The 21,460-nt window shown below is 47.6% G+C and overlaps 1 protein-coding gene across 1 annotated transcript; it reads left to right on the top strand.

Moving 5' to 3' along the window:
* Positions 1-660: 660 nt before the first annotated feature.
* ZNF786 (zinc finger protein 786) lies at positions 661-20,593 on the top strand. The gene is made up of 6 exons (XM_062195096.1): positions 661-762; positions 4,601-4,889; positions 5,327-5,436; positions 9,147-9,273; positions 14,381-14,533; positions 16,728-20,593. Exons 1-6 carry the CDS (start codon positions 661-663, stop codon positions 18,695-18,697), a joined length of 2,751 nt encoding a protein of 916 aa, XP_062051080.1. The 3' UTR covers positions 18,698-20,593.
* The last annotated feature ends 867 nt before the right edge of the window (positions 20,594-21,460 follow it).

The raw sequence follows: 21,460 nt of genomic DNA, 5'->3' as shown, positions 1-21,460 counted from the left end.
CTGTTATATTTTTTAAAAACTGAGGTCTTCATGTCTGTAATGGTTTTGGGTGGTGAAAGGAAGGTATGGTAGAAAAACTTGAAGTGAAAAATGTCCATTTTGGTAAGATCTTTTTCAGAGGTCACTAAAATCACTAACAAAGTTACTGATTTGCCATATGAATTCCAATGCAGCTTCCCGCAGAGGCATCCTGGGAAGCAGTGGATAGGGTTCTGGGCTCCTAGCTTCAGTCTGGCCTAGCCCTGGATGTTGAAGGGATCTGGAGAATGACCCGGGGACATCAGATTCTCTCTCTCTCTTTCTAACTCTCTGTTGCTTTGCCTTTCAAGTAGATGTAAATAAATAAACTTTTTAAAAGATCATTAATTTTTAAACATGCAACAACATAGTCTTGCAAAAGCTAACAAAGTGAATGAAATAAATATTCCACAATTTTAGTTACATGGTTAACATACCTCTTTGATAAACATATACATCAGGAATACAATAAAATTAATAAGCATTAATAATCTTATGATTTAACAGAACAAATTTACAGGTTTTACTGAATAATAAGCCTAGTGTAGAAAATAAATGTTTTAGTGACCCTCTCTGACGGTAGTAGACATTTACATTACTTGGCTGGTTTTGCTCTTAAAACAATGTGGTTGGAGAGTCTTGATGTGGTCCACGGGCAAACATGCGCAGAAGCTGCACGGGGAGCCTGGCCGCGTGATGGGCCTGCACTTCCTCAGAAGCAGACACGCTTCTCCCCGACCAGCAGTGAGGAGACTCCTGTGTGCGCACTGCCTTTTCTGTGAATTCACTGTGCATAACTTTACACGTTTTCCTCTTGGGGAGCCTTGGGTTTTCAGAAGTTGCTTATCTACTCATTCCTTCTTGTAAATATCTTTTCCCAGTCTGAGATGTTGTTTTTGCTCAATCTATCATGTCTTTTGATTGAAAAAAAAAAAAGTTTTAATCTTAACCTAACATAGTGGCCTTACCTTTGAACTTTTACTTTTGCTCCTCTAAATATTTAAGCAGCACTATCTGTGTCTACCAAATTTTTAAAAATGTCTCCTAAATATTACCTGCTGCATTACTTGTTGGGGGCTGACACTGTGCCCCCTCCCCCGCTCATATGTTGAAGTCCTAACTTCCAGTACCTCAGAATGAGACTGTATTTGGAGACAGGGTACTTGAGAGGTAATTAAGTTCACATAGAGGGCCCTCATCCAATATGACTGACATCTTTGTAGGAGGAGATTAGAACACAGAACTTAACAGACTGTGGGGGCACAAAAAGGCGGCCATCTGCAAGCTAGAAGAGGCTGCACAAGAAACCAACTCTGCTGATACCTCGGATCCAGACTGTGAGCCTCTAGAATGATGAGCAGATTTCTGTCACGGGAGTCATTCTGTAGCATTTTGCTAGGGCAGCCCCAGCAGGCTCCTATAGTACCTTGATAAACTGCAACCGTTTAAGAGTATCACAAGATGATGGAAACCCTGAGAAACTTGAGTATCTGAAAAATAAGAGAAAAAAACCCCCACAAAATGATGTGCAGAACCATAAAAAAAAAAAAAAAGTACATATCTAAGGACAGAGACTGGGAGTTTATGTGAAAAAAAAGCATTTATATGTCAAAAATGGGCAACTTTTATATCTTAAAATTTGCTTTAGGTACAGTGTTATTGCATAGCAGGTTATACTGCTGCCTCTGACACTAGCATCCCATATGGACCACCAGTTTGTGTCCCAGTTGCTCCACTTCTGTTCCGGCTCTCTGCTAGTGTGCCTGGGAAAGCAGTGGAGGATGACCCATGAGGGAGACCTGGATGAAGCGCCTGGCTTCAACCTGGTCCAGCCCTGGCTGTTGTGGCCATTTGGGGAGTGAACTAGCCAATGGAAGATCTCTCTCTCTCTCTCTCTCTCTCTCTCTCTCATTCTCTCTCTCTCTCTCTCTCTTTTTTTTTTTTTTTAATTTTTGACAGGCAGAGTGGATAGTGAGAGAGAGAGACAGAGAGAAAGGTCTTCCTTTTTGCCGTTGGTTCACCCTCCAATGGCCGATGCGGCCGGCGTACCACGCTGATCCAAAGCCAGGAGCCAGGTGCTTCTCCTGGTCTCCCATGGGGTGCAGGGCCCAAGCACTTGGGGAGCCAGGTGCTTCTCCTGGTCTCCCATGGGGTGCAGGGCCCAAGCACTTGGGCCATCCTCCACTGCCTTCCTGGGCCATAGCAGAGAGCTGGCCTGGAAGAGGGGCAACCGGGACAGAATCCAGCGCCCCGACCAGGACTAGAACCTGGTGTGCCGGCGCCGCTAGGCGGAGGATTAGCCTGTTGAGCCACAGCGCCAGCCTCTCTCATTCTCTCTCTTGCTCGCTCACTCTCTCTTTCCCCTTCTTTTTCTGTAACTCTGCCTTTCAAATGAATAAATAAATCTTTAATTTTTTTTTGCTTTATTATCACCTTTTCATTGTTTTTAAAGAAAATCTGTAAAGTAGGTTAGCAATTACATCTAGCCAAGCAATTCAGTCACACTGGCTGCTTAGGCAGAGTGAAAGGGCAGAGTAAGACAGAGATCCATTTTATATTTAGAGTAAAGAATATTTCTTGTACTTTAAGGATCCTGTTCCTAATTAAAAATCTATGAGGTCAGCGTGCCCTGTCTCTAAATAACTTCCTGGGTGAGACTTTTGGTGACAGATTCAGCACACCTGCCTTTTTTTTTTTTTTTTTAATATTTATTTGTTTGAAAGAGCTAGAGAGAGGGAGAGAGAGAGAGAGAGAGATTTTCCATCTACTGGTTCACTCCCCAGGTGGCCACAATGGCCAGGACTGGGACAGGCCGAGGCCAGGAGCCAGGATCTTCATCTGGGTCTCCCACGTGAGTGACAGAGGCCCAAGCACTTGACCCATCTTCCGCTGCCTTTCCCACACCAGCTTTTCGAGGAAAGCAGCTCCATAGTAAGATACAATTTTGGCCTTGAAGGCTACAAGTTGACCACAGTGACAGTAACCTGGCAATAATTTGGCACCACAGAATATCTGAGCTAGGGAGGGGACAAATAATACCATCCAAGTTTGTTCACCAACCTCACATGCATGGGCTACTACAAGTAATACGGGAGCTGCTACAGGAATGCCAAGACAGCCCTGCTGATGCTCCACCTTGTCCCCTGTAATAGTCCAGCCTGTTAGAGAGCCACAGTCTGTTACAGCATTGAGGGCCATGTTCCAGTGCAAGTCTCTCAACAAATCCAGTTGGCATTCACACTGCACAATAGGATTTTTAAGCTTGTTGACAATACCTACCTGGACTATAAATCCACAGACACTTACCATAGCAGGTGACATGATATGGTATGGTGATATGATACTTTAGTCAGCAGAATGCCAGTAGCAAGGCAGCCAAGCTATCTGTATAAGGACCCTGTCTTGTACTGCCTGTAATTTCCAGTTGAACAACAATTTTCTCATCTACCATGTAAATCATTTTACCTGAAGACAGCTATGAGGTGGCTTGCAAATTCAGCTGCTTGTGAACTGTGCAAGCTTCCAGTACCCTGAAAGTGTCACTGGGGTGCAGCAGGGACACCTCTTATAAAAGACTGGACGTCAGCAGGGCAGCCCGAATTGTATGAAAGGATAAAGCTGCACCTGGGCTGGGATTTTCTAGATCCTGAATGTATCACTCCCATTCAATAACGGGGCTCTCATGTGTCCCACTTCACGAGAGTGGACAACTTGATACTTGTTGGCGAGCTGAGTTTTCTTCACTCAGGGCCACAGGCAGCTGCTAATTGATTTTCCAAGAAAAAGAATCCTTAGCAGCCTGGTGGTTCAGCTCTCAGGACACCAATCCCAACGGTTCTGCTCAGGTACCTGCTCCGTTTTCAAGGATATTTACCTGAGGGTCATAACCTTAACTGGGTGTTACAACAACTTTGTTTTGCCATCATTCAAATGCCAGTGCTTTTTAACAATGTGAAGATGAGACTGAAATATGAGTATGAGCTGTTTTCTGTGTTATTCAACTACGCTCTGCCTTTCAAGTGCCTAAATAAATAAAATCTTTTTTTTTTTTTTTTTTTTGACAGGCAGAGTTAGTGTGAGAGCGAGACAGAGAGAAAGGTCTTCCTTTGCAGTTGGTTCACTCCCCTAAGGATCTGAAGCCAGGAGCCAGGTGCTTCCTCCTGGTCTCCCATGGGGTGCAGGGCCCAAGCACTTGGGCCATCCTCCACTGCACTCCCTGGCCACAGCAGAGAGCTGGCCTGGAAGAGGGGCAACCGGGATAGAATCCGGGGCCCCAAGAGGGACTAGAACTCGGTGTGCCGGCGCCGCAAGGCGGAGGATTAGCCTATTGAGCCGCGGGGCCGGCCTAGTAGCTAGCTTTTGATCATCAGAAAGTAAGAAGTAGAAAAAAAAAAAAGATATTTTCGGTACAGTTACATCACCTTCTTTCCAGGCTCATCGACTAACTCCCCTGCTTGGTTCTGGGGGTCACCTCGCAGACGAACCCTTCCCTGAACCCCATCCTTGGCTCGGATTCTGCTTTGAGGAGGAAACAAACCTGACCCCCCACCCCCCACCCCCCGCTCTGTCAGTCTTTGTCTAGGAAGAGCGCGTCTCCCCGACCCTGTCGCTTCTCCCGCCACGGTCACCTCTTCTCTCCTGTTGGCCTGGCTGGAGAGTCGAGGGTCGCCCCGCAGGTGGGCTGTGGCCGCGACTGCTCCTCCGGCCCGCAGGGGGCGCTGTGGGAAGGCGCGCCCGCGCTCCCCGACCGGCGCCCCCGCACGCGCCCCGCCGCGGGAAAGACCGGGAGGTCGGCGGAGCCGCAGACCGAGGGGCCGGGGCCGGGGCCGGGGCCGGGCGGGAGCGCCGGGGCCATGGCCCAGCGGGCTCGGGTAAGACGGGCTGCCGCGCGCGGACGCGCAGTGTCGGGGCCCGGGTCGGGAGAACGCATCCTGCGGGTCCTCGTGGGCGGGCGGGTTAGGGCCGAGTCGGGGTCGCCCAGGTGCTGGGTGTCGGGTCCCTGGCCGGACCGCGGAACGAAGCCGAGCGAGGACCAGGCCCGGGAGACCCGGGGAGCGGCGGCCGACGGGGGAGGCGCGGCTGCGAGGCCTCCACGGTCCGCCCTGGCCACGGATTCCGAGCACGCTGCGAGAGGCCAGGCTCTGCACGCTGGAGCTTGGGTGTCCGAATCCGGCTCGCGGGAGGCTGCAGGGAAAGAGGACGCAAACACCTGACTGGGGGCGCCGATGGATTGTTTAGGGTTTGTTCAAACCGGAGTTCGGAGGGCGTGGCTGACTTTTATGTTTTTATTTATGCGCCTTCCCATTAGGCACGTTTGCTGTTCAGTGGATTAGTGAGATCATAAATTTGACAATGACCTGTGTGAACGTTCCAGGATTAAATCTACAAAAGACATGCACTACCTTGGTAGAGACAATGGTGAGTAAATGGGAGATATGCCATGGCCATAGACGGAAAGACTAGTAAAGATGCTGTTAAATTCAGTGACAGTATGATTTGTGTGAACTTAAACAGATTCTAAAATTCATTTGAAAAAATTACAGTAGCCCCTCCCCCCGCAATCCACAGCAGATAGTAAGAACCTTGTAACTCAATACCTTTTTCATCTTAACTAAGCATTTATCATGTAATGTGGCAAAACTTTTGAGGTAGGATAACAACCCTAGCACATATTCTTTCTCCTGCTCACAGTTTCACAGATGATTCATTGTTATTGTAGATCTTAGCGACGTCAGCAGGACAAATTTTCGTCAGCAGGACAAATTTTTATCAGATGAATTTTCTTTCACCTTTTCAACTAAAAGAAACACATTACAGCCTCTCTTTGCCAACTACTCTAGTGCTTTGGGGCCATAGTTAGTAAAGCAAAGTTACTTGACCACAAGCACTGCAGTGTTGGGACAGCTGATTTTATAAACAACAAGGCTACTGAGTGACTGAGAGGCAGGTAGCATATACGGTGAGGATTCCCTGGACCAAAGGATGGTGCCTGTCTGGGGTGGGACACAGTAGGATGGCATGAAGTTCCATCATGCTACTCAGAACCTCGTGCAGTTTAAAACAAAGCTTTAATTCTGGAGTTGTCCATTTCATATTTTCAGACTAGTTAACCACCGATAACCAAAACCATGGAAAACAAAACTGGTTAATGGAGGACTACTGTAAAAGTAAAAACAGAAATATGATTCAGAAACAAGAGCTAAGGGAGAATTTTCCTACCAGATAACACTATCAGTCTATAGAGTAGATACAGTACTGTTTTGTGCAGGGGTAGACAAAGAGAGCAGGAGAAACAACAAAGAACACAGATGCAGAGAATGTCCTGAGTTGCATAGTTCTGTTCCCCCTTCCCCCACCCCAATTCATGGCCTTGCTGGAACTTCAGATTGTGAACTTATTCGGCAATACAGTTGTTGCGGAAGTAAATTTTTTTTTAAGTCTCACTTTTTAAAAAATTTATATATTTACTTACCTATTTGAAAGGTAGAGAGACAGGGAGAGAGAGAGATCTTCTATTCACTGGTTCACTTGCCAGATGGCCTCAATGGTGGGGTTTGGGCCAGGCCGAAGCCAGGAGCCTGATACTTTTTCCAGGTGTGTCACGTGGGTCCGGGGCCCAGGTATTTGGACCATCTTCTGCTTTCCCAGGTGTATTAGCAGGGAGCTGGTTTGGGAATGGAGCAGCTGGCACTCAAATTGGTGCTCACATGGGCAGGCGGCAGCTTAACCCATTGTGCTACAACATTGGCCCCCGTAGGGCTAATTGATCAAGATGAGGTCGTGGAATAGGGTAAGGGCATTGAACCAGCCTGGCTTATGCCCAGATAAGGAAAGTCACACAGCATGTGACAGTGGGAGGAGCGGCTGGATTATGCAGCTACAAGCCAAGGAGCACCAAGGATGCCGTGGTCCATCTCCAGCTGCGACCGGAAGCAAAGGCATGCAGAGATTCTCCGCAAGAGCCGTGAGGGAGAGCACGGCTCTGCTGATGCCTTGATTTCAGGCCCCGGCTCCTAGAACCGTGTGGGAATAAATTTCTGTTGTTTTAAGCCTCCGAGGTTGTGGTATTTTGTTACAGCAGCTCCAACACAGAGACCTTCAGATGTGGTATTGTCACAACTGATCTTTCCATCCTGGGAAAACATTGGTAGGTCATTAACTTATGCCACAATAAATTATATTCTGATAAACTAAAAATCTAACCATAAATAGCAAAGCTTAAGCCTTTTGGGAAAAAATCTATTTTTATGACTTTATTGTGCTTAAGAGACAAAAAGTAAAGAGGCCTAAGGGAAGATTGGCATATTTGCCTCAAAACTGAAAACTTTGGTACAACGTGAAAAAAAAAAGATCAAATAAATTAAAAGCTAAGCAGACTGGGGCCAACACTGTAGTGCAGTGGGTTAACGCCCTGGCCTGAAGCGCCGGCATCCCATATGGACATCAGTTCAAGATCCGGCTGCTCCACTTCCCATCCAGCTCTCTGCTATGGCCTGGGAGAGCAGTAGAAGATGGCTCCAGTCCTTAAGCCCCTGCACCCATGTGGGAGACCCCGGAGGAAGCTCGTGGCTTCCGATTGGCGCAGTTCCAGCTGTTGCGGCCAATTGGGGAGTGAACCATCGGATGGAAGATTTTCTCTCTCTCTCTCTCTCTGCCTCCTCTCTCTCTGTGTAACTCTGACTTTCAAATAAATAAATACATCTTTAAAAAAAAAAAAAAGCTAAGCAGACCAAAAAAAAATACTAGGATAGAGTATTTGTAACCTGTCTAGTCAACAGTCAACATGTAAACTATGGAAAGAAACACTAGAAATGAAAGATTAAATGACCCAATAAAAAATGTGGACAAAGGAGATGAACAAGCAATTCACAGAACTGAGAAGAAATGGTCAGTGGATAAAAGAATGTATTAAAGTGACATTTAGACAATGGAACACCATAGAAAATTTAAAACAGTTCTCTATATGAGAATATTTCAGTTCATGGAAAATAGAATAAAAATTTATTTTGGGGCAAAAAATTTTGAAATTCATGCATAGTTTTTTCATAATATGCATTTTCCACAAACTTTTTGAAGACCTGTCAAATGCATGGATTTCAAAATTTTTATACCAAAATAAATTTAACTTTTAATTCAATTTCCACAATTTTTTTTTTTTCCAAATTTGTGTTTACTTGAGAGACAGACAGACAACCAAATGCCACAACAGCTGGGGCTGGGCCAAGCCTAAGCCAGGAGCTGGAAACACTATCCAGGCCTGCCACATGGAAGGCAGGACAGTTACCTGAACTGTCATCACTGCTTCCCAGGGTTCACATTAGCAAAAAACTAGAGTCAGGAGCTGAACCCCTGCACACTGACGTGGGACACTAGCATCTTCATTGTCTGGTCCTACCACAAACTCTGAAGTTCCCTCACATGTCCACATGGGTAGATCTTTTTTTTTTTTTTTTTTTTTGACAGGCAGAGTGGACAGTGAGAGAGAGACAGAGAGAAAGGTCTTCCTTTGCCGTTGGTTCACCCCTCAATGGCTGCTGCGGCCGGCGCACCACGCTGATCCGAAGCCAGGAGCCAGGTGCTTCTCCTGGTCTCCCATGGGGTGCAGGGCCCAAGCACTTGGGCCATCCTCCACTGCACTCCCTGGCCACAGCAGAGAGCTGGCCTGGAAGAGGGGCAACCGGGACAGAATCTGGCACCCTGACCGGGACTAGAACCCGGGGTGCTGTCGCCAAAGGCCACACATGGATAAATCTTAAAGTATTGAGTAAAAAATGCAAGTTGTGTTATAATAGGGTATTTATGTGTAAATGACACAAGGGTTTATCTGCTCATGGAATATAATGCAACTTACAGAAAAGTCAGTTTGTCTCCAACTATTGACCTGGAAAGATAGCCACGACATATTTTAACTGAATGAAGTTTCACAGCGATTTGTTCACATTTTTGTAAAGAAAGAGTTCCATACCACACATACATCAGTCGCACACACACACAGGCACACACATGTACACCAGCACAAGTAGTTCAGAGAAGCACGAAGACGTAGAGGGGCTGTAGTGGTGAGCAGCAGAGCCTCAGGAGTCAGGTTCACGAAGCAGCCGAGACTGTGTGTCACTCTGTCCTTTCAGTTACCTCTGACTTTCGAGGATGTTGCCATTTACTTCTCGGAGCAGGAATGGCAGAGTCTGGAGGCCTGGCAGAGGGAGCTTTACGGACACGTAATGAGAACCAATTACGAGACTCTCGCCTCTCTAGGTAAGAGATGCACGATTTCGTGGGTACATCGTGGGCCTGGTTCCAGTAAGGGGTCTCTGTCACTGACTGCCTCTGTTTGTCGGGTAGCAGGACTGCACAGCAATTAACTCAGGAGGGCCCTCCAGAGGTCGCTAACCTAAGCCTGGCCCTGCCTCACACCTGTGCAGTGGGTCTAGCTGCTCCGGGAAGGCTCGTGCTGTTCCCACCTGCAGTGGTGTCGGGCAGCTGTACACTGAGCTGCTTCGAAGAAGCTGTCTCTAGTTAGGATAATTGATGTTCATTCTGGTATTTTTTTTTAAATTTTGGTCTTTATATTTTTGTTTATCAAAGTTTTTGAAAATGTTCAGAGAAGCATCAAATGAAAGACACAACTCTCCTGCATCATTTTTTTTCTTAATTTTTATTTTTGACAGGCAGAGTGGACAGAGAGAGAGAGACAGAGAGAAAGGTCTTCCTTTTGCCGTTGGTTCACCCTCCAATGGCTGCCGCGGTAGCGCGCTGCGGCCGGCGCACCGCGCTGATCCGATGGCAGGAGCCAGGTGCTTCTCCTGGTCTCCCATGGGGTGCAGGACCCAAGCACTTGGGCCATCCCATCCTCCACTGCACTCCCTGGCCACAGCAGAGAGCTGGCCTGGAAGAGGGGCAGCCGGGACAGAACCGGCGCCCCGACCGGGACTAGAACCCGGTGTGCCAGCGCCGCAAGGCGGAGGATTAGCCTAGTGAGCCGCGGCGCCGGCCTCTCCTGCATCATTTTTAAAAGAGGCAACCACTTGTAACCATTTCTGTTCTCACAGTCTAAATATCATGCCTACACCTCTGTTCCTTCACGTCGAGTGTAGACAGCATGAATCAGTCCCTAGGAGAAATGAAGTATTAGCTCAGTTATGCTATCCCCCTTCTATTTCCTCCCCCCCCCCCCCCCCCAGTTTTTCATAGTTTTTGTGTGCCTCTGTTGGTTAGGTTTATAATTTAAAATATTTGAGCAAATTATAGATCATGTTCCATCAACTTTATCTTTTAACTTTCTCAGTGTATAAAATAATTGGTTCTCCTGTACTTCCCTTCACATGTACTGCAAGTTTAAAGCAGCATACGGCTTCCTTTATGTTGCAATGTTTCTAAAACTTACATTCTGTTCTGTGACCATAGTTAAGTTTTCCAGACTGTCTATGGATTATTTCTAAAACATATAGCCCAGGACATTACATTCTGACTGGAGAATCAGGTAAAGTAATTTAACCTATAGAGAAAGAAATATAATTCCATATCATTAACTCTATGCCACCCAGAAAAGAACGCTCAAGCACCAAGATCAAGTGGGGTCTTTTTTCATACACACGAGTTAATCGGTATCATGCTTCATTTTAATTTCCTTCACTGTTAGGCCATGACTTTTTTAGATTTGGATTTTTTTCTTGGATCCTTTAATATTTATATATTTTATTTTGAAAGTTACAGAGACGGAGGGAAAGACAGACAGAGACAGAGACAGAAACAGACAGATGGAGAGAGAGAGATCTCCCATACATCCACTGGTTCACTCACTAGATAGACACTACGGCCAGCGCTGTGCCAAGCCAAAGCCAGAAACCAGGAGCTTCATCCAGGTATTCCATGTGGATTGGGCCATCTGCTGCTGCTTTTCCTAGGCCATTAGCAAGGAGCTGGATTGGAAGTGGAGCAGCAGGAACATGAACAAGTGCCCATAAGGGATGCCAGCATCACAGGCAGTGGCTTAACCCCCTGCGCCATGACACCGGTCCATTGTATCCTCTTAATCGTACAGTCAGTTACATGGACCATTCCAGCTTCTTCAGTTCTCCCTGAATCAGTTTATACCTTCAAAGCAATTCCAGCTGAAATCCCAGCAGGGATATCATGGAATATCAGCTGATAATAAAGAACATGAAAGAACAAAGGGCCAGGAACAACCAAGACAATTTTTTGGAACAAGATGGGAGGGGAATTTTTTTTTTTTTTTTTTGATAGCAAGGTTTATTATGTGGTACTGTGTTAGAGATACAGAAATAGCTGATAGTACCGTGAGTCTTTGAGCAAAGGTAACACTCCTGCTGTGCTCTTGAGATTGCAAATCAGCACAGCCACTCTGAGAGCAGTTTGCTAGCGTGCAGTAAAGCTGAAGACGTGTATACAGCAGTTCAGCCTGAGGAATGGCAAGGCTTGTGTGTCCTCACAGAGACAAGCCAGTGGACAGAACAGACAAGACAGATTGTGAGATAGTCATGTATTAGATGGTAATGAATGAATGAATGCAAGTTGTTTCAAAGTGAAGGAATTTTTAAAACATAATTTGAGGGAAAAAGTAAGATAAAGAGTGAAGGTATGATTTATATGAAATTTAAAACCAGCAAGAGGGGCTGACGGCATAGTATAGCTGGTAAAGCTGCTGCTTGCAGTGCTGGCATCCCATATGGGTATTGCTTTGAGTCTTGCCTGCTCCTCTTCCCATCTAGCTCTCTGCTATGGCCTGGGAAAGCAGTAGAAGACAGCCTAAGTGCTTGGGCTCCTGCATGCACATGGGAGACCCAGAAGAAGCTCCGGGCTCCTGGCTTCAGATTGGCCCAGCTCTGGCTGTTGTGGCCATTTGGGGAGTGAACCAGAGGATGGAAGACCTCTCTCTCTCTCTCTCTCTCTCTCTCTCTCTCTCTGCCTCTGCCTCTCTGTAACTCTGCTGTTCAAATATATAAATCTTAGAAATTAAATAAATAAATAAAACCAGCAATAAATATTTTTATTTCCTCTGTCTCTCTGTGTCCCTGCCTCTCTCTCTTTAACTCTGCCTTTCAAATAAATAAAATAAATCTTTAAAAATATTTATTTATGTTTACATTTAAAAATAACAACATACACAGGAATGATAAATGTAATTCCGGGTATTGCCTTCCTCTGGAGAGGGACACACTGGGGCTTAAATTGTGTAATGTTGCCTATCTTTTAAAATCTAAAGCAAGTACATATGTCAGCATGGTAAGAGCTGACAAAGTTAGATGACACCCAGCTTTTTTATTTATTTATTTATTTTTGTTTGTTTGTTTTGACAGGCAGAGTTAGACAGTGAGAGAGAGAGAGACAGAGAGAAAGGTCTTCCTTTAGCCAGCGCACCGCGCTGATCCGATGGCAGGAGCCAGGTGCTTCTCCTGGTCTCCCGTGGGGTGCAGGGCCCAAGCACTTGGGCCATCCTCCACTGCACTCCCGGGCCACAGCAGAGAGCTGGCCTGGAAGAGGGGCAACCGGGACAGAATCCGGTGCCTCGACCGGGACTAGAACCCGGTGTGCCGTTGCCACAGGCAGAGGATTAGCCTGTTGAGCCGTGGCGCCAGCCCCTATTTATTTATTTTTTAACTTTTATTTAATAAATATAAATTTCCAAAGTATAACTTTTGGGTTATAGTGGCTTTTTCCCCCCATAACCACCCTTCCACCCGCAACCATCCCGTCTCCCACTCCCTCTCCCATCCTGTTCTTCATCAAGATTCATTTTCAATTATCTTTATACACAGAAGATCAATTTAGTATATACTAAGATTTCAACAGTTTGCACCCACACAGAAACACAAAGTGTAAAGTACTGTTTGAGTACTAGTCATACCGTTAATTCACATCGTACAACACATTAAGGACAGAGATCCTACATGGGGAGTAAGTGCACAGTGACTTCTGTTGTTGATTTAACAATTGACACTCTTATTTATGGCGTCAGTAATCACCCGAGGCTCTTATCATGAGCTGCCAAGGCTATGGAAGCCCTTGAGTTCACCAATTCCAGTCTTATTTAGACAAGGCCGTAGTCAAAGTGGAAGTTCTCTCCTCCCTTCAGAGAAAGGTACCTCCTTCTTTGATTGCCCGTTCTTTCCACTGGGATCTCACTCACAGAGATCTTTCATTTAGGTTATTTATTTATTTATTTATTTTTGCCACAGTGTATTGGCTTTCCATGCCTGAAATACTCTCATGGGCTTTTTAGCCGGATCCGAATGCCTTAAGAGCTGATTCTGAGGCCAGAGTGCTGTTTAGGACATCTGCTATTCTATGAGTCTGCTGTGTATCCCGCTTCCCATGTTGGATTGTTCTCTCCTTTTTAATTCTATCAGTTAGTATTAGCAGACACTTGTTTATGTGATCCCTTTGACACTTAATCCTATAATTATGATCAATTATGAATTGAAACTAATCACTTTGACTAGTGAGATGGCATTGGTACATGCCACTTTGATGGGATTGAATTGGAATTCCCTGGCACGTTTCTGACTCTACCATTAGGGGTAAGTCTGAGTGAGCATGTCCCAAATTGTAGCCGGGACTTGAACCAGCACCCATATGGGATGCTGGCACTGCAGGCAGCGCCCCCGCCTGCCACGCACAGCGCCAGCCCCAGTATTAAGCCTTTTAACTGTAATGTAAATTCAAAATATGTTATCTCATAAAAAAAGGAGGCAGAGTGGGAGGGAGAGTAGGAGAGGGAGGGAGGGAAGAGGGAAGGAAATATCATTATGTTCTTTGAATTGTATCTATAAAGCACATTGAATCTATTAAAAACAAATTGAAAATTAAAAAAAAAGGACAATATGTCCCATATCAGGATTCCTGGGTTAGATTTCTGGCTCTGGCTCTAGAATCGAGCTTCCTGCTAATGCACACCCTAGGAGACACCAGGTGATGGTTCAAATAGTTGGGGCCCTGCTACCCATGTAGGAGACTTCAATTAAGTTCCCAGCTTCTGGCTTCAGCCCCAGTCTAGCCATGGCTATGGGAGGGAGGCATTTGGGTAGTAAACCAGTGATTGGGACTCTTGTCTCTCAAGTAAATTTTTAACGATAATTGCCATTTTGTTTTTGGACAAAATATGGCATTGTAGATACATGTGGGCATGACAAAATTAAAATAACAAGTCCAGATAGGCTGGGAAGCACTGTTAGGATGAGGGGGCAGCTTTGGTCCTCTTTGTGTAAGTCTAGAACCTATTTTATTTTCCATCTCTCCTCATATATTGTCTCAGCAGTGAGTGTTTAGAAACTTAGAAATAATTAACATACTTTAAATTGAGTGTTCAAGTAAGCCAAACTCTCTGCTTGACTTTTTTGTGCAGATGGTGGACTTCCCAAACCAGAACTAATAACCTGGATTGAACAGCAAGGAGAGCCATTCGGGGGTTGCACAGAATCACAGAAATCAGGACACATAATTTGCTCCTCTGCTGATACACATTTTGGTCCAGCTGTTGAGGAACAGTTGTTTTGGGGTGAGTATTAAGAAACATATGGTCTTGGCCGGCGCTACGGCTTATTAGGCTAATCCTCTGCCTGTGGCACCGGCACTCCTGGTTCTAGTCCCGGTTGGGGCGCCGGATTCTGTCCTGGTTGCTCCTCTTCCAGTCCAGCTCTCTGCTGTGGCCCAGGAAGGCAGTGAAAGATGGTCCAAGGGCTTGGGCCCTGCACCCGCATTGGAGACCAGGAGGAAGCACCTGGCTCCTGGCTTTGGATTGGCACAGCGCGCCGGCCATGGCAGCCATTTGGGGGGTGAACCAACGGAAGGAAGACCTTTCTCTCTGTCTGTCTAACTCTGCCTGTCAAAAAAATTTTTTAAAAATTTATGGTCTTAGGCCGGCGCCGTGGCTCAACAGGCTAATCCTCCGCCTTGCGGCGCCGGCACACCGGGTTCTAGTCCCGGTCGGGGCACCGATCCTGTCCCGGTTGCCCCTCTTCCAGGCCAGCTCTCTGCTGTGGCCAGGGAGTGCAGTGGAGGATGGCCCAAGTGCTTGGGCCCTGCACCCCATGGGAGACCAGGAGAAGCACCTGGCTCCTGCCATCGGAACAGCGCGGTGCGCCGGCCGCAGCGCGCTACCGCGGCGGCCATTGGAGGGTGAACCAACGGCAAAAGGAAGACCTTTCTCTCTGTCTCTCTCTCTCTCACTGTCCACTCTGCCTGTCAAAAATTTAAAAAAAAAAAAAAAAAAATTTATGGTCTTAAGATAGCATATATTCAGACTTCATGGTTTCTCTTTTCTGATCTTATCTTGCCTTTTCTGGGTAACCTTAGTCAACTTACTGAACCTTTGAGTATTTCAGTTCTTGATCTATAAAATTAATGAAAGTACTTAAGTTTTAAGATTAAATGAGTAATGTATGTAATGTTAAAATGATCTCTGGCACATAGCAAGAGCCCAGTGCTAGAAGCTATCTTTTAGTATTAAGGAAAAGAGCCAATATAGGCCTAGTCTTTTTTTATTCATTTATTTGAAAGGCAGAGTTACAGAGAGGCAGAGGCAGAGAGAGTCTTCCATCTGCTGGTTCATTCCACAAATGGCTATAACAGCTGGAGCTGGGCTGATCTGAAGCCAGAAGCCGGGAGCTTCTTCTAGGTCTCCCACATGAGTGCAGGGGCGCAAGGTCTTCAGTCATCCTCTACTGCTTTCCCAGGCCACAGCAGAGAGCTGGATGGGAAGTGGAGCAGCCAGGACTCAAACCAGCGACCATATGGGATACCAGTACTGCCTTACCTGCTACACCACAGTGCTAGCCCATAGTCTTGCTGTCTGTTCTTAGGACAGCTCACGGATGGTATAAACTGTGGTATTAGTCAGAGTCTCTGTTAGGAACTTAACTGCCATCAACGTCTTGGGGCTCCAGGTATGTCTAGACATCAACATCAGGTAAGTCACGTATAACTGAAGTCATAGTGGTATTCAACATTTAAGAGTATATGCAGCATGCTGGAACCATGCTAAGAACCTCATGCATGTTAACTCATGTAACTCATTATAGTCATATGTACTGTGTTTCCCTGTTCTTATAGAAGGAGATAAAGCAAAAAGAGATTAGCTTGATGTTGTACAGTGGACAAATGGGATTTAAACCCAGGCAGTCTAATTCCGGAGCTTAGATCTTACCTTTGTGACCTGTATTTTCCTCTTTTCAGTATTATTTAATATAAGACATATCTGTTCAGGGATGGGCATTTAGCTTGGCTGGTACGACACTGGTTAAGATGCCTATATCCAATATCAGAGTACCTGGGTTTGAGTCCCCGCTCCGGCTCCGGACTCCAGCTTCCTGCTAATGCAGACCCTGGGAGTCAGCAGTGATGGCCCAAAGTAATTGGGTTCCTGCCACCCACATGGGAGACCTGGGTTGAATTTTTGACTCCTGGCTTTAGCCTGGCTCAGATCCACTGTTGTCAGCATTTGGGGAATAAACCAGTAGATGGGAGCTTTCTCTGTCTCTCAAATAAATTTTTAAAAAGATCAGTTTATTCGATTTAGTTACCCAGACCATCATCAGACTCATTTTGGCTGTGAAATAGAACCACACTGTGTGGTTGGGTGGCTCATTGGCAGCATGGTTCCCAGGCTACCCCCAGTTACTGGTACACATCATGTTACTGGTGACAGTCGTGTGCCATGCCATCAACGGAACTGACTGAATTTTTGTCTTCAGTTTCAGGAAGCCAGCAACTGGTGAGCTCAGGAGAAACTAAATGCCATTTCCAGGCAGGCCCTCTTCGGAGCCAGCATTCCTCTGGACTCTCTTTAGGAGGCAGGGAAGCTGTTTCCTCTAGGCCTGACCAGGACCTCACAGAGACGGAGACCAAGAACCCACAGGGACGCAGCCCCAGGGCTCCTAATGCAGTAGGCCTTGGCTGCAGCGAATCTCCCTACAGAGAGGGAATCCCAAGGCACCGAGCTCCGAGTGTCCCCTCGCGGGAGAGCTCCCAGCACCCCTGCCATGACCGTGGGGAGAACTTCTGGAAGAAGGGCCGCTTGGGAAAGCAGCAGAGGAGCCGCCCCCAGGACCTGCCGCAGAAAGCCTGCAAGGTCAGCCACAGAGCCGGTGCCCGGCCGGTCGGCGTCCCCGGGGCAGGGAGGCACTGCCCGTGTCGGGAGTGCGGGCAGGGCTTCCGCCGGAAGCAGTACTTGCTGAGGCGGCTGACTGCCCACACGGGGAAGTGTGAGATGTGTTTCTGCCACAGGCGGAGCCCCCTCGCCCACCACCTCCCGCACAAGGGGGAGAAGCCTTCGCAGCATCCCAAATGCAGCCCGGGCTTCCCGCCGACGAGCAGCGCGCAGGCTCCCCAGTGCCAGCCTGGCAGAGAGACGCCGGGCTCCTGGAGGCGAGGCCGCAGGGCCTTCCCCGGCGTGCAGTCAGGGCAGAAGCCAGGGCAGAAGCCAGGCCCCCGCCACCCCCGGGGCGACGCAGAGGCGGGCGGCAGGTGCCTCCCCACAAGGTCCAAGCTCGCCAACCGCCTGAGGGTGCACGCGGGAGAAAGGCCCTTCCCGGGCCCCAGCGGCCCGCCGATGGCCCAGCAGCGCGGGCCCGGCGGGGAGAGACCGGTCTCCCGCGGGAAGTGTGGCCCGGGCTTCCCCAAACAGCACAAGCTCGCCGAGCACGTCCGAGCCCACGGCGGAGAGAAGCCTCTCCGGTGCGCCGAGTGCGGCCGGAGCTTCGGTCAGACGGCGCAGCTGCGGCGGCACCAGCGGCTGCACACGGAGGAGAAGGCCTTTCCGTGCCCGGACTGCGGCCGGAGCTTCCGCCTGCAGAGCCTGTTGAGAGCCCACCGGCTCCGCCACGGCGCAGAGCAGCCATTCTCGTGCGGCGAGTGCGGCCGCGGCTTTAGCCACCAGTGCAAGCTGCGCGAGCACCTGCGGGTGCACAGCGGGGAGAGGCCCTTCCGGTGCCCGGACTGCGGCAAGAGCTTCCGGCTGAAGGGCATCCTCAAGGCGCACCAGCGCACCCACAGCGCGGAGCGGCCCTTCTCCTGCGGCGAGTGCGGCAAGGGCTTCACCAGGCAGTCCAAGCTCACGGAGCACTTCCGCGTGCACAGCGGGGAGCGGCCCTTCGGCTGCTCCGAGTGCGACAGGAGCTTCCGCCTGAAAGGGCAGCTGCGGAGCCACCAGCGCCTGCACACGGGAGAGAGACCCTTCCAGTGCCCGGACTGCGACAAGCGCTACCGCGTGAAAGCCGACATGAAAGCCCACCAGCTGCTGCACGGCGGCGCGATGCCCTTCTCCTGCGAGTGTGGCAAGGGCTTCGCGAAGCAGTCCAAGCTCATCGAGCACGTCAGGACGCACACGGGGGAGAAGCCCTTCCAGTGTCCCCAGTGTGACAAGAGTTTCCGCCTGAAGGCCCAGCTGCTTAGCCACCAGGGCCTGCACACCGGGGAGAGGCCTTTCCACTGCCCTGAGTGCGACAAGGACTTCCGGGAAAGGGGACACATGCTGAGGCACCAGCGCATCCACAGGCCAGAGAGGCCCTTTGCCTGCGGTGACTGTGGGAAGGGCTTCATCTATAGATCTAAGCTCGCTGAGCACGCCCGAGTGCATGCCAAGTCCTGCCGTGCGCAGGACCAGCCTGACGTTGAGAAAAGGCTTAGCCAGCTGTTTGCAATGATAGAAGCTGATTGGAGCTGAGGCACAGTGCGCCATCGAGGCAACTCAGGAGGTCTTCAAAACTTCATGATAAAGGCATGTTATGAAAGACACTGCGTGGCTTTCACTTTTTTTTTTTTTTTTTTTTTTTTTTTTTTTTGCTGCACAGGGGGAAAGACAGAAAGAGAGAGAGCTCTTCCATCCACTAGCTCACTCCTCAAGTGCCTGCCACAGCTGGGATAGCCAGCCAGGAACTCCCACCTGGGTGGTACTGACCCAAATCCTTTGGTCTTTATCCATGGCCTCCCAGGCACATTAGCAGGAAAGTTGTGTCAGAAGCGGGGTAGTCAGTACTCACCAGGCACTCCAATATGGTATGCAGGCATCCCGAGTGGCAATTTAACCAGTAGTACCCCTGTGCATGCCCTAAACTTACCTTTTCATTCAGTTTTCCATGAATTTTTTTTCCCCAAAGATTTTTATTTGAAAGTTGGAGTTAGCGAGAGAGGGAGAGACAAAGAAGTCTTTCACCTGCTGGTTCGCTCCCCAAATGGCCACAGTGGTTGGGGCTGTGCCAGGCTGAAGCCAGGAGCCAAGAGTTTCTTCTGAGTCTCCCATGTGGGTGGCAGGGCCATCTCTGGCCCCCTGCATGAACTTTTTGAAGTCCCACATAAACATGTGGAATTGCAGGGAAGAGGTGGGTCTTTCCTATTTGTTACACTAGATGGAAGTTGTATGGACACCAAATAGGTATACTTCAGGGACAGAATATACTCTATACTCAACAATTCCTGCTTTTCAGAGGGTTTATGGTCAGGTAGGAGATGGCTGACAGGGAGGCATTTGGCACAATGGTTAAGATGATACTTGGGGGGCCAGTGCTGTGGCTCAGTGGGTTAATCCTCTGCCTGAGGCGCTGGCATCCCATATGGGTGCTGGGTTCTAGTCCCGGTTGCTCCTCTTCCAGTCCAGCTCTCTGCTGTGGCCGGGGAGGGCAGTGGAGAATGGCCCAAGTATTTGGGCCCCTGTACCTGCATGGGAGACCAGGAAGAAGCACCTGACTCCTGGCTTCAGATCTGTGCAGCACCAGCCATAGTGGCCATTTGGGGAGTGAACCAACGGAAGGAAGATCTTTCTCTCTCTCACTGTCTGTAACTCTACCTGTCAAATTAAAAAAAAATATCCAATGTCTTAGTTCAAGTCTTTCCCCAGCCTCCATTTCCAGCTGCCTGCGTATGTGCGCCCAGGGAGGGAGCAGTACTTGGGTTGCTGCCACCCATGTAGGAGACTGGGATAGAGTTCTGAGCTCCCAGCTTCAGCCTGGCCCAGTCCTGCCTGCTGTGGGCATCTGAGGCGTGAACCAGCCTATGGAAGATCTCTTTGTCACTCTGTCTCTACCTTTCAAATAAATATTTTTTAAAAAAATTAATTTTTAAAAATGGCTTACAAAATTCTGAGGGATGATAGGAAATGAAATTACAGGTAAATATAAATGACATTACTATAAAACGGTGTTACACAAATTAAATTCCCTGGGACAAAGGCTCCAAAAATATTCTGCAAGAAAAGAGTTACATGGAAAGTTACATAAAGATCCTAATTAAATTGTTGCTCCATTCTTAGACAAAGTTTATAAAGCATTTGAAGAAAAACTTCCACATAAAAGAGGAAGACCAAGATAAGAAAAAAAATTTGGATGAATCATATAATTTAGGGAATAAAAACAAAAATTTAAAAACATGCATACTCAGAAAAATTAGAGAAGATGCTGTTATTATGAAACAAGAATATAACTTTATGGAAAAGGAAGCTTCTGGAAACAACCCTAACATGTTAAGAAAAATGGATTGTTTAATAAAAGTTTTGAATTTCATGGTAGGATTAGTCAAAGAAATCTCCAGAAAGTAGCACAGAAGATCCAACAAGTAGAAAATAAGAAAGTGGAAAAAAGTGAATTGTGCAAATTCTGGTGCTTTGCTCCTCCTTCTCCTGAGGTTTTGATTCTGTATTCCCTTTAATGTTAAAAACTACATATATACGTATCTTAATCATATACGTGTATATACTATGTAAGTATGTGAAGAGGGAGAGAGTGGAAGAAAGAAATCAAGCAAATAAAGAGGAGAATGGTGCACACACACAAAAACCCAGGTACGATTACCTTTTATGCATTTATATAAAATTAGGGATGGGCAGGTGGCGTAGCAGTTCCAGTTCGGATGCCAGTTAGAACGCGCAGACCCCATATTTGACTATCCTGATTTGATACTTGGCTCTAGCTCCTGTCCTAGCTTCCTGCTGATATGGACCCTGGAAGCAGCAGGTGATGGCTCAAGTCTTTGGGTCTCAGCCACCCCACAGGAGACCCAGACTGAGTTCCAGGCTCTCAGCTTTAGCCTGGCCCAGCCCAAGCTATTGCAGGTATTTGGGAAGTAAGCCAGCAGATGGAAGATCTCAGTGTCTTTCTGCCTCTCAAATAGATATTTTAAAAAGTTATTAAGATAAATAGAATAACTTAAAATTCTATATTATTTTAGAACTCGACCTGAAAGTTTTTAATCCAATGTCTAATATCTCAGAGAAGGAAACAACACCCACGGTATAAGTCTCATGCCCAGTCTCATAGCTAATGGGGGACTTGCTGGCACTGGCTTCTGGCTTCCTGACGGGATTCCTGGGCTGTACTTCATGGGAAGTCGAAGAAATGCAGGTTCTATGGATAAACACCAAGTGCTCCAAGCAACCAAACCAGCAGTCACCTAAATGAGTTGCTTTGTTGCAGAAGGACCAAAAAAAAAAAAAAAA

The sequence above is a fragment of the Lepus europaeus genome, chromosome 1 (genome assembly GCF_033115175.1).
Source record: "Lepus europaeus isolate LE1 chromosome 1, mLepTim1.pri, whole genome shotgun sequence".
Lineage (NCBI taxonomy): Eukaryota > Metazoa > Chordata > Mammalia > Lagomorpha > Leporidae > Lepus > Lepus europaeus.
This window is presented reverse-complemented; position numbering and strand designations above follow the sequence as displayed.